This window comes from Hyperolius riggenbachi, chromosome 1 (assembly GCF_040937935.1).
Source record: "Hyperolius riggenbachi isolate aHypRig1 chromosome 1, aHypRig1.pri, whole genome shotgun sequence".
Taxonomy (NCBI): domain Eukaryota; kingdom Metazoa; phylum Chordata; class Amphibia; order Anura; family Hyperoliidae; genus Hyperolius; species Hyperolius riggenbachi.
In genome coordinates this window covers 85,709,541-85,721,883 of record NC_090646.1, presented here as the reverse complement: position 1 = coordinate 85,721,883, position 12,343 = coordinate 85,709,541, and the positions used below count along the sequence as shown (strand labels likewise).

At 45.1% G+C, this 12,343-nt stretch overlaps 1 protein-coding gene across 3 annotated transcripts in view; it reads left to right on the top strand.

Moving 5' to 3' along the window:
- Window positions 1-7,786, top strand: part of NSD2 (nuclear receptor binding SET domain protein 2) — a 125,115-nt gene extending 117,329 nt beyond the window's left edge. For all 3 annotated transcript variants that reach the window (XM_068276164.1, XM_068276172.1, XM_068276155.1), the window contains 4 exons: window positions 1,396-1,537; window positions 2,213-2,319; window positions 4,294-4,498; window positions 6,961-7,786. In XM_068276164.1, the coding sequence (XP_068132265.1) occupies window positions 1,396-1,537; window positions 2,213-2,319; window positions 4,294-4,498; window positions 6,961-7,208 (702 nt within the window). In that variant the 3' untranslated portion in view covers window positions 7,209-7,786. The remainder of the gene's footprint in view (window positions 1-1,395; window positions 1,538-2,212; window positions 2,320-4,293; window positions 4,499-6,960) is intronic.
- Window positions 7,787-12,343: the final 4,557 nt, after the last annotated feature.

The window sequence follows — 12,343 nt, the reverse complement described above, 5'->3', positions numbered from 1 at the left end:
TTCTGGCTGGTCATGCTGCTTCCCCACCCTCACCAGAACTTTTGTTGTCTGCACTTTAAAAACTGGTGAACCCAGTGTTATATCCAGGGAACATCCACCTCTTGTCATAGTTCTTCTTCCGTGGTATAGCACTGCAACCTGGATGTCCGTGTCCAGTGTAGCGCTGCAATGACTCCCTAAGCACAAGTGCATCTTGCTTATCAATAAAGAAGGCACATCTGTGTGCATCAGGCACAGGCATTGTATATCCCAGTGAATGCTCCTTGCAGCACACTTAGGCTTCCTATGAGGAAACTGCCACTAGGACTCCTCAGAGAGGACTACTAATACCTCCCTTTTTTTTTTTCCTCAGGTTCAGAACTTGGGAGTACCTGTAGTGGAAAAAAGGGCCCCTACTAATGAGGCTTCCCTTGTTCTCCTCCTTAGCTCAACTAATCCAGCGCCGGAATGCAAGTCACAATTTCTATCCAGTTTTGGACCTGGCTGGGCTATAGTGTAACCCTCACGAAGGGTTCCGAGGGTCACTACTTCATAGATTTTAGCTCTGACATTATCAATGAATGGGTCATTGAGCAGATACAATTGAACAGTAAAAACTTAAAAAGTAGATTTTAATGTAATCTAAAAAAGTCATTTTCAGGAGGAGGATAGATGCAATTGTTTATCTCTTCAATTTAATTTCAACTTGGTATTAAACCAAGCAATACTAAAGTGAGCTGCAAAAAATGCATTAGATTATTGCCTACTAGAGAGGGAATGCTCTGTATTCCATAGAGCCTTCCCAGTCCTCTCTCTGTCACGTCATTCCACTGCTGTCACTGTCTAATTACACCGCCCTCAGGACTCCTAGACGGGCATCAGTGGCGCACTCAGTCCCTGAGTGCTTACAAAGATGGGTAGACCTGGAAAATGTCTAAACTAATCACTGCACAGTGTACAAGTGTATCTACGCCCTGCAGGACTTTATCTGAAGTCCTTAGGGGGTAGATATTAGACTGCCGCCAGTGCAGAGGCTGACCTTGAAGTCGTCCTTACTGCACCTGTGCAGTACACTGCGGACAACGTGGGCTTGACAGCGGCGCTCACGTAGATGCACTAGAGGAGTTCAGCCTCTGCACCAGCGGGGACCCTTGGCGGGCGGCTGTGAGCAGAGATGTGGCGTGGGACATGTCTGCTGCAAGGGGCTAGAGAAAGCCCCGGGTAAGTAGAGGGGGGAGGGGGTTGCCTGATGATTCCTTTAAGGGGAAAAAACCCTTAGTGATTAACTAATATCGTTAAACCTTTTTGCATTAACCTCATTCAAAGAGGATGCCAGAAAGTGAGAATATGACTTGCAACCGAAATGCTATTTTCCCATTCAAGTAACAATCCCTTGTCTAATTGTCTAATTTGCAGGACCGAATAATTGACGCGGGGCCTAAAGGGAACTATTGTCGGTTCATGAATCACAGCTGTCAGCCAAACTGTGACACACAAAAATGGACGGTGAATGGAGACACGCGGGTGGGCCTGTTCGCAGTGCGCGACATTCCTGCAGGTGAGAGGAATTTACATAGGTGAGGGAAGGTATATGGTATGGCAAGGCCTGAAGTAAGGCATAGGCTGTAAAGAGAAGATATGGGGGGGCTAGAACTTGCACAATAACATATAACCAGGGCTGTTGCTGCCATAGAGGCAAAGGGGGCAATTGCCCCAGGGCCCCCGACCTCTGCGGGTGCCCCTGGGCCGCCAGGCCCTGTACATGGCAACTGTTCTACCCTCCCCTCCCTTTTCAATCTGCAATGGTCCAGTCTGGCCAACACCGACAGACTCCCACACTTCAAAAGTAAACACGAGGACCAGCACTGGAAGACTTCAATGTTGGATCTTTGATCACATGTATTAGTGAACAAACTCCAGCCAACATCCCTTTTGTAGTTCAGATGTAATTATAGCTCATGCTGCCAAACAATGGAGTAGCTACCCGGTGGAGTGGGCAATGTGACACAGTGTGACGTGGCTTAGTTCCAACAGTGGACTCTCGCCGTTCCAGACCTTTGTCATTACCACTTGACAAAGGACCGCTATACTATCTGAAGCGGTGACAGTGCTTTGTTGAAGTCATCCGGTGCTGGTTCTCATGTTTATTTCTGTAATGTGGCAACACCGGTAAATGGTGCAGTCAAAAGTCTGGTAAAATCAAATTATTTTTTTCTCTCCCACTTTTTTGCAGGTGAGGAACTCACTTTTAACTATAACTTGGATTGTCTTGGAAATGAGAAAACTGTGTGCCGGTGTGGAGCGCCTAACTGTAGTGGATTCCTTGGGGACAGACCAAAGGTTTGTTTTACATAGCGATAAATCACACTTTTGGGTTCACACTTGGTTAAAAAACATACCCATTCGGGATGTTTTTCTTTTAAAGGGGAACTTCAGCCTAAACAAACATACTGTCATTAAGTTACATTAGTTATGTTAATTAGAATAGATGGGTAATATAATTTTTTACCCACCCTGTTTTAAAAGAACAGGCAAATGTTTGTAATTCATGGGGGCTGCCATCTTTTTGGTTGAAAGGAGGTGACAAGGAGCAGGAGACACAGTTCCAACTGTCCTGTGTCCTGATAACCCCTCCCAGCTGCACACGCTAGGCTTCAATTGTCAAATTCAAAATGTAAAAAAAAAAAAAAAAAAAAAAATGTGCACCAAAACAGCAGAACGAGAGCAACAACATCAGAAATCCCATCATGCTTTGCACAGCATTAGGGGGAAAAAGCCCGGGCAGTTTTCTTCTGTGCAGCTAAAAATGAGGCTTGGATAAGAGAAACAAAGTTCTGATGCTGTGAAACTGTTAAAGAAACACCAGGCCTTTTCAGTGCTGCTGAGTCGATTTTTAGTCCGTAGGTTCACTTTAAGGCGAATGGAGCATATCCTTATGTTAAAAATACAATCCGCTTCCACTTGCTAAAAAAAAAAAAAAAATTGGTTCTCACTAGGCTAGCCACTTCTGCTTCGATCGGCGCCGTGACGTGCAAATACATGTCTACCCAGTTCTGTTGCTGCCGACTCCTCCACTCGATCACCGAAAGCAGATCGGTGCCCAGCAGAAGCATGGGGATCTCCTTTAGGCTGCAGAAGACCAATGGGAATCCTCAGCAACAGGGAGAATTCTTATTGGTTCATGGTGGACCAATAAAAATTCTCCCTGTTGCTAGGGAGATTTGATCTATTGTCTCCTATGGTGAACCTCATGCCCCTTCTGGCCTCCAGGTTGTGCATCAAAGGACCAATCGGCAGGACACGTGAAGAAAAAAACTCTAAGTGCTGCTGTGACTTGCTCAGAGACTGAAGACTTTGTAGGTTTGCACATTTGATCTGAGAATTAACTGCGTACATTGGATATTGCCGTGGCCAAGTTTGGTGCATGGTGAAGCCAAAAGGCAGTACACCCTGCTGATTTCCATTACGGCCTATGGCTGTGCCCAAAGCATAGGGTCAAAATAAGTGGATTCACATTAATCTCCTTTTTTGTAAACACTTCATGGGCAGATGTGAGCTGCCACATCTGACTAAATGTGGAGGAGCCTAATGCAGGAGGAATGCATCATACGTCAGTTTCCGACTGTCGTATGACGCAGGCCCCCGCCCACTTTTCACTATAGCCAAGTACGGAATACCGCAGGGGCCAAAAAAACAGATTCACTATATTATATCAGTTTACTATACCAGGTGTAACTCCCATATACTTATAATGGTGCTGGGCGTTTAGTTTACTATACCCGAATGTTTACTATGACTAGATTCTACTGTGTATACACACAAATCCATACATACACCACAGTGTATGGGGGAAGCCTCTGGATGCTTCTGAGTCTCCTCGTATCTTCCTCAACCACACTGCTGCAGAGCGGTACATTTTCCCTTTGCGGCTGTGCTCACATCAGCGAAGCCTTACTGTGCATGCATGAGTATGGCCCACACTGGCGCATTATGTTCAGTATGGGACTGGTGGGCACCAAGTTGATTTGGGAAGCCTCTGCATTATCCAGAGGCCTCTCAACTGAGGTGAGGCCCCATTCTTAATTCTTATCTTCAGTATGAGTTCCCACTAAATGGGTGTTGTCCTCTATGCTCCCATCAGCCTTTATCGCACTAGAGGTCATATGGGCACAGCACACTAAAATGAATATTGTATTTTTCCTCAAAAGCAATACTAAAAGAATGTTGACATTGCCTGTATTGGACAGCAGCTGGTTTGTTTTGCCACTGGAGCTGCTGCTTGTAATGACCTCTTATTTACTGTCCTGATTGTAGAATTCCTCCGCATCCTCTCATGAAGAGAAATCAAAAAAACCCAAGAAGAAAGCCAAGAGGCGCAGAACAAGAGGCGATGGCAAAAAAGAATCTGAGGATTACTGCTTCCGCTGTAACGATGGTGGAGACCTTATTCTGTGTGACAGGAAGATCTGCACAAAAACCTATCACCTTTCCTGTCTGGACCTGGACAAACACCCTTTTGGTAATTTCTTTTTATTTGTTTTTGTTTGTTACATGTAGTAGAAAGGTAGAAGATGCTTTAGTGGGCCTAATTTTTTCTTGGGGGGGGGGCAGGGGGTTCCAGGTCTGTTTTATAGTCAGGAGTGGCTGGTGGCAGCAGCATCCAAGTGGAGCTATACAAGCAGCAACAAAGGAAATTCACAAAACTAAGAAAATCCCCACCCACTTTGGGTTCTGTTCTGACTGAAGACTGATAAAGCAATGCTATTGCTTCTTCCTGGCTATACCATGTGATTTCAATGTAATGCAAAGCAGACAACAGACTGAGTAAAACTGCTGAATGCTGTATCTATAAAGAGATGGTCACATGATCAGCTGAGCAGCCATTGGAAACATGAGGGAGAAGGGTGGGACTATTACCTCAGAAATCAGAAACTTGTTGGCGTAAAGGAAAAAAAAATCACTGGCAGATAATTAATCTATAAATGTCAAGACATGGAATACTCTAAAACCGTAAAATTTGATGCATATGTACGTTAAGAGCCATCCGATTAATGTACCTACTGTATGCGACAGCGATCTGGGAAAATAATTTATAGTGCATTTTACTCTAGCGCAGATGGACATCTTGATGTGTAGACGTACAATCAGTCGAATTTATCAAGCTGGATAACAGCATGTCTTTCCTGGGTTTGCATGGGTTTCCCTTGTGCGCTTAAATCACAACATAAATGGAGTCTTGGCTGAGATTCAAACATTTGATTTTTGTATAAAGCAAGTATGATGAGAGGGCTACACGGCAGGCCCTGTTGCTGCAATACACTGGAATGTAGCATTGCCAGCTTGGCTTCAAGTGTGCAGAAATGTTAACTAGTTTTCTCATGCCACATTGCCAGCAGTGAAAGTCTGCAGCCTAGTGTGTCTAAAGCCTCGTACACAACACTAGTTGGAACTCAACCGTTCGGGACTGTCAATTTATTTACAAGTGTTCTGGAGCTACAACTGTGATCAAATACATTGTTCCTTTCCTTACCCCAGCAGGCAGAAGCTTCTCCATCATTTGCCTCACTCCTGTCCCCTTTTCATCCCCGATAGACCACAAGTGTTGAACTCCAGTCCTTGAGGGCCATATCCATTGCCAGATAGACATGGCACGGCAGAGAAATTTAAGAATGTGTTATACTTGATAAACCTCACCTTTTTCAGTCCTATTAATTTTAGCTGCAACAAAAATGTGAGAAGACTTTGGCACTTGAGGACTGGAGTACAGCATCCCTGCCGTAAGACAGTATACCTGAGCAACATGTCATTCCCTTCAGGCCTATTGGGCTACACTAATAAGAAAAATGATCATTTAGCTGCACCCTAAACTCCTTCACCCTGATGTCTAAACGGAGACCCTAAAAGGAAACCTAAAGTAAAAAAATTGCCCATTTACTTACACGCGGCCTCTTCCAGCCCACTGAAGTCTTCCTTGTCCCTCGCTGTCATCCCGCGCTCAGCCGTTCCTCCGGGGTGCCCCTCCAACGCTGCATGTACGGCCCTGTGCTGCGCATGTCCTCTACTGTGCTCATGTGGCTGGGAGTGATCTGCTCTTGCACAGTAAGCGAAAATTGCTATATATATATATATATATATATATATATATATATATATATATATATATATATATATATATATTACACCGTATATACTCGACTACAAGTCGAGAAATTTAGGACTGACTCAAAGTATAAAAGTGTGTGTGTGTGTGTGTGTGTGTGTGGGGGGGGGGGGGGGGGGGGGGGGGGGTTCGCCTTATACTCGGGTCCGTCCTAAATTTCTCAACCTATAGTCGGGATTATAGAAGGAGAACCTAGATAAATACACCCTGAATGTATTTAGAGAGTTTAGCCTGTTTAATAACCCCTCATTTGTGTCTATTCACAAGTTGATCTTTCCCCTGTGTCACCTGACTGCCATGGCAGAGATGGCAGGTAAGCACATTTGAAAGCACAGTAGGTTAACACTACGTCTGCTTCCATGTATCAGGAAGTAGAAACACTGCAGAGAGGATGTTCTGAGTTCAGGTCTGCTTGAAAAGGGGAAACGGATACTTGGGGACATGGTAAGCCACAACGATAAGGGGTTACAGGGGCCTGGAGGAGTTTATGGCTGCACTTGGGTGCAAGGAGGGGTTGATGGCTACAATACTGTATGCAATGCAGCCATTAACCCCTTCTGGTCCCCAAGTGCTACATGATTACTTTAAAGTGAACGGCTGAAGGGAGAGCTGCGGCGAGGGACATGCTGGGAGTTTGGGGCTGGAGGAAGCCCCGGGTAAGTAGCACTTATTTTCGTAAGATTGCCTGATAACTCCTTTAAGTTCACTTTAAAGTAATCATGTAGCAGGAGGAATACATAAGCTACCATCTGTACAAGTGTTTTTGTTCTTGTGGGCAAGCGCGGATCATGTTAAGGGTCATTTTATTGTGTTCCTTGCAGGTAGGTGGGAGTGTCCATGGCATCACTGCGACGTCTGTGGAAAGGCATCGATATCTTTCTGCCACCTCTGCCCCAATTCCTTCTGCAAAACCCACCACGAAGACAAACTGTTCAGACGGACAGCAGGGGGGAAGATGTGCTGCATGGAACACGACCAGCAGGAGTTTAACGAAGTCCAAGCTGCTGAGGGCAAACCTAAAGAGCACACGAAAGCCACGCAGAAGAAAAAAAGCCAGAAGTCTAGATAAAAACCAACAGCGGACTGCAACACTATTGTAAATATATCTGCCTATTTGTGAATAAATTGAATGATGCCCTCTTTTTCATTCAATGCTGTACAGCTAAATCACCTACTTTTTGATTCAGGACACAAAATGTACCCACTGAGCCAACTTCTGCAGCTGAGGCTGCATCTGCACTGAATACCGAGCTGTTGTACTGCAGCTCCAATACCTGTCAGGACAAATCCACCTACACAGCATTGCCGCTATACCCTCATTAGTGGTTTGAGAATGGAAAGGGTCTTGTATTGGCTAAAGACGGGAGCTGCTTGAAGTTCACCTATTCAGCGGTTGTTGGAGAACTTGTCCCCTGATGTACAGTAGAGGTACATTTGTGCACACCATCTTCTTGATCAACTGGGATTTTGGAACATCAGCTGCCAGTTCCTACTTTCATTGATGGTCTGTGAAATGAGCAATACCAATAGATACAAGATCTCAGAGTAGCTTCAGATAGTCTTTGAAATGTGTCATACTGCACAAGAGTACAGCAATAGCCCTGGTTCTTACTGTAGTCCATAAAAATAAAACTATGGCTAAATTAGTTTTCTGAATTCGTGTCTATTATGAATACCACTTTTTGCTTGCTGTGAGATTGCGAAAAAGACGCAGTTCAGTGAGTCAGCCTGGACAAAAGTTGCTGTAAACCTACCGGCCTTCCCTGGCACATCTACCTGGTGCCAAAAGAATGTCTTTAGACTCTTGACCAAAATTTCCTTTCATATAAAACCATCCCATTTATATTGTACATTTATAACAGATGTACTATGTTTTGGCGTACTATTTGCCTATCCGTTAATGTTGCCTCTTCCAGACCGTGTCACTAGTTTGTATACTGTTCCAAATGGCTTTTAGGAATTAGATATTGCGGTTCCATTAAAAAAAAATGCCAACCGTAATAAAACACTGGCTAAAACTGGCCAAAAAAGTAATGTCTACACAAATGATCACCTCTATTGTGTTTAGGTGACTGGGGCTCCAAATGTTTCCTAGTAAGACACTATCTAGCCCCGTCTTCGCAATATACCTATTTCATATCCTTGTAGTTTATTTTGTTTTGTTTTCTAGTCCAGACAAGACTTTTGTATAATCCTTTAACAAAATATAGGTACATTTAACACCATATTATTTTATTCGTTTTCTTTTTGTCTGGAGCTTTTGCTGCATGTGTCAATAATGCCACAAGGGCGGCGATCACAGCCAAGTACTGACCTGTCCTGCATACAGTGTTTTGTGCATGTGGCCAAGTTGTTTTATTTTCATTTTCTATAACACCTTGAAAGATTTTATATATGACTGCTTTTATGTTGACTGTGGGAACAACGTTTTTATTGTATACAGTCCAAGCGTTGTGATCATTTTTACAGATGTACAGTTGCTACCTCACCTGAGTAATGTGGCTCCAGACCTCAACATTCTGTAATGTCCTTTTTTTTCCTTTTTGGAAGATCAGCAATATGTTTCTTCAGCATTTCCAATCTGCTCTGTCACCCAGTTACAGGGGAACTCCACTAAGTGGGGGGATTTAAGTAACTCTTCCATGCCATGGTTTTGTGGCTTCACCCAAATTCAGTTTTGGAGAGATGTTTGCGCACTGGCTAGATGTTTGCACACTGGTTTCTGACACTTCTCACTGTATCACGTAAGAGAAAATACTCCCGCTTGTTACTAAACTCTGCCCACCTGTTGATATGGCTGATCTATGTTGCTTACTGTGTAGGGGGTGGAAGAAAAAATAGGGAAGCCTTGCTTGTCTTCAAATACTCATGCCAAGGAGTATTGCTGGTAACTTTAAGGCTCCAGGCATACCCAAACATGAAACTGGCATCAACTCGATCGTTCCTAGCATCACATTGACTAATCCCTGCGTATCTGCTGGGGATTTCTTTGGGTAATGAGTGCCTTGAGTGCAGGACTTTGACGTGTGTGTGTGTGTATATAGCCCACTGAGGATAGGAGAGTACCTGTTGACTTACCTGTAGAAGGGAAGGGGTAGGTGTGAGAGGTTAGGTTTACATGATTGGGTTAGGGTGGGGAGGTTGGTGATGGGAGGTGAAAATTCTTGCTTGTAATTGGACCAATCAAAAGTGACAGGAAGTGCATTTAATTGGGCTAGACCCAAGCTGTCAGAAATGTGTACATCTCACTGACCATCCCTCTTAAGGGGCCCATACACAACGATTTTCCCGCCGATATACAGCAGATTCGATCACTGTGATTGAATCTGCTGTGAAATCGTTGCGCAAACGCTGACAGAACGATCGATTTCCGTCCGAAATCAATCGTTCCCGTCCGTGCGGAAGATTTTGGTCGATCGGCGGCGGGTCGGGAGTGCGTCGATCGAGGCGTTTGAATGCCCGACGCTAGCAGCAGTACAATACCTGCTCCGGCTGGCGCGAGTCCCCCTCTGTCCCCGCGGCTTCTCTGCGCTGGGTTCCGGACCGGCTGCAGCTTCATTGAACTTCCTGTCCCGGCAGGAAGTTTAAACAGTAGAGCACCCTCTACTGTTTAGGCTTCCCCGGACAGGAAGTTCAATGAAGCAGCAGCCGGATCCGGAACCCAGCGCAGAGAAGCCGCGGGGACAGAGGGGGACTCGCGCCAGCCGGAGCAGGTAATGTATGCAGAGGGGGGGGGGGGCGTCAGCTTCACAGATGGTGATCGGTTTCATGCTTAAATCAATTCACAATCTGTTTGCAGTAAAGGCAGCCATACGATCCCTCTCTGATCAGATTCGATCAGGGATCTATCTGTTGGTCGAATCTGATGGCAAATCGACCAGTGTATGGCTACCTTTAGGATTGCTATTTGCAACGCTCTGCTCACAAACCATCCATGCTGCTGCAAACATGTACCCCCTATTGGGGAGGGTATTTATATTCTAACTCTTAACGAGTACCGGAAATGAGGGGTGGGGGGGATATACACATACCTGGGGCTTCCTGCTGGCCGATCGCTTTCTCACCATCCTTCTGCGCTGTCTGGATAGTCTGCAATTGGCCCCAGAAAGTACCCCAGTTGGCGCAGTCCAGTCTTGCGCTCCTGGCCACACGGGCAGTGCATTCCAGACCGGAGGACTTTCCGGGGCCAAATACAGACAGCACAGAAGGACGGCGAGGGAGTGATCAGCCCGGAGGAAGTTCGAGGTATGTTGGCTCCACCCCCCCAACCCCCTCCCCCAGCAATTATACATCCACATCGGCTTCCATTGCAAAGGCACATTCACATTGTGCATTATAAAATGCATGCATTACAGCATGTTGTGCTGTATCTGCAAAGTGATGTGGAGGGAAGGTCATTGAGATGCAAACCAGTGTAGAATTGGAACTACCCAGTGCTGCAGTTGCAGTTGTCAATTTTCAAGCTGAAAAAATTTTGCATAAAATCTACATCAAATGTGGAATTATTTTACTTATTATTTCCTATTAGAGCCACCTGAAATGAGCTGTTCATAATCCTATGTAAACCAGAAGTCAGCAGTGCTGGGCAATGAGGTGCCAAGAATACCACCTTACCCACAAAGGTAATGCCAATCATAGCCTGCTTGGAGTTTCCACAGCTCCTGGTTATTCCAAGCTGTGGCATTCATGTTGCACGCAAAATGGAATTGGCACGTCATTGACCAGATCTACAAGTCGCTCTCAGAGGTTAAAGTGTACCTGAGATGAGATGATAGAAAAAAATGTGTACATACCTAGGGCTTCCTCCAGCCCCCTTAAGCCTGATCTGTCCCTCCCCGCCATCCTACGCCGTCTGTATCCTCCGTAAGGGCTCCCGTAAGTACTGCCAGTCGGGGCTTACAGTGCATCCGTGGCCCGGCCTCACATCTCTGTGGCTGGGATGCGCAGTGAGCCCCGACTGGCCATACTTACAGAGTTCACAGAAGGCGGAGGATGGCGGCGAGGGTCGGATCGAGCCGGAGAAAGCCCCAAGTATATATACATTTCTTCTATCTTCTAATCTCAGGTTCACTTCAAGGTGCCCAATAATGGTGCAATTTTAGCGAACGATCTTATTTTCAATAAGCTCATTCAGATCAAAAGAAAAGATCAGATTTAGTTGATCTACAGCACTAAAGAATCCAACTTTTGATCACCTACGTCAATCGGCCATTTCTTTGAGAAAACGATAGATAATGGGATTGATTAGGCCCAATAGCTTCTACTTCTCTTATTTTCATACAGTAAGATTTCAATAATGTGATCAAAATTATGATTGCTCACTTTAGAACTGACCCATTAATAGTGCTCCTTGTTAGTAGTGTAAGCCTGATGGGTGAAATACAAGAGGCTGGTTGGGAATTTTGAGATTTCGTTTACTGTTGATAATCGCTTGAATGTATTTTAGTGTGGTCTATTTGCTTAGAGTTCTTCTTTACAGTCAACCTGTGTCCAAATGTTTGTGAGAATGTATCCACCCCTTACTCAATCTCCCCCCCCCCCCCCCCCCCCCTCCCATGAAGCTGCTTGAACAACTGTGTCTCCTTCTCTAGTTAGTTGTGCAATAGTCGTGACAAGATTAGTAGCCACAAGCCTTTAACTTACCTTGCTCATCTAGTGAGTGAGATCAACTGGTAACCAGAACCACTTACTTGTAGCCCAATGCACCCGTTTCATCTGCAAACCAGCACTGTACAAAGAGTTTGAAGCCAGAGAAACCTTTCTGGTAATCAAACCTTCGCATATACACTGGGGAAGGCAAGAGCAAGGCACAAACTTCCTGTACTGAGATATAAAGCAAATTCTGAAACTTGCATGCCACAAAAACTGTGAACAGGGCAGCACCTTCATTAATCACTCCTTTTTATATTTGTACATAATTTAACTTATTAAGGACATTTGGGGCACATTTGAATGAAGTACAGGCCAAAACCACCTAAGATGATCCTTCCGGGATGATTGCTGAATCTAACTGAAACAGACATTCGCTACTTATATCTGTGCTGTCCAACTGGCACCGGGCCACACTCGCCCAGACTATTTTTTAAGTCAGTCCCCATCCTCTGGCAGGCCCACCTCTTGTTTGCGATTGGCTCTGCCCCCAAAGCCGAGTCATTGATGCTCTGCCCCCTCCAGCTGATTCTAGACACGCCCCCTGCCCATGAA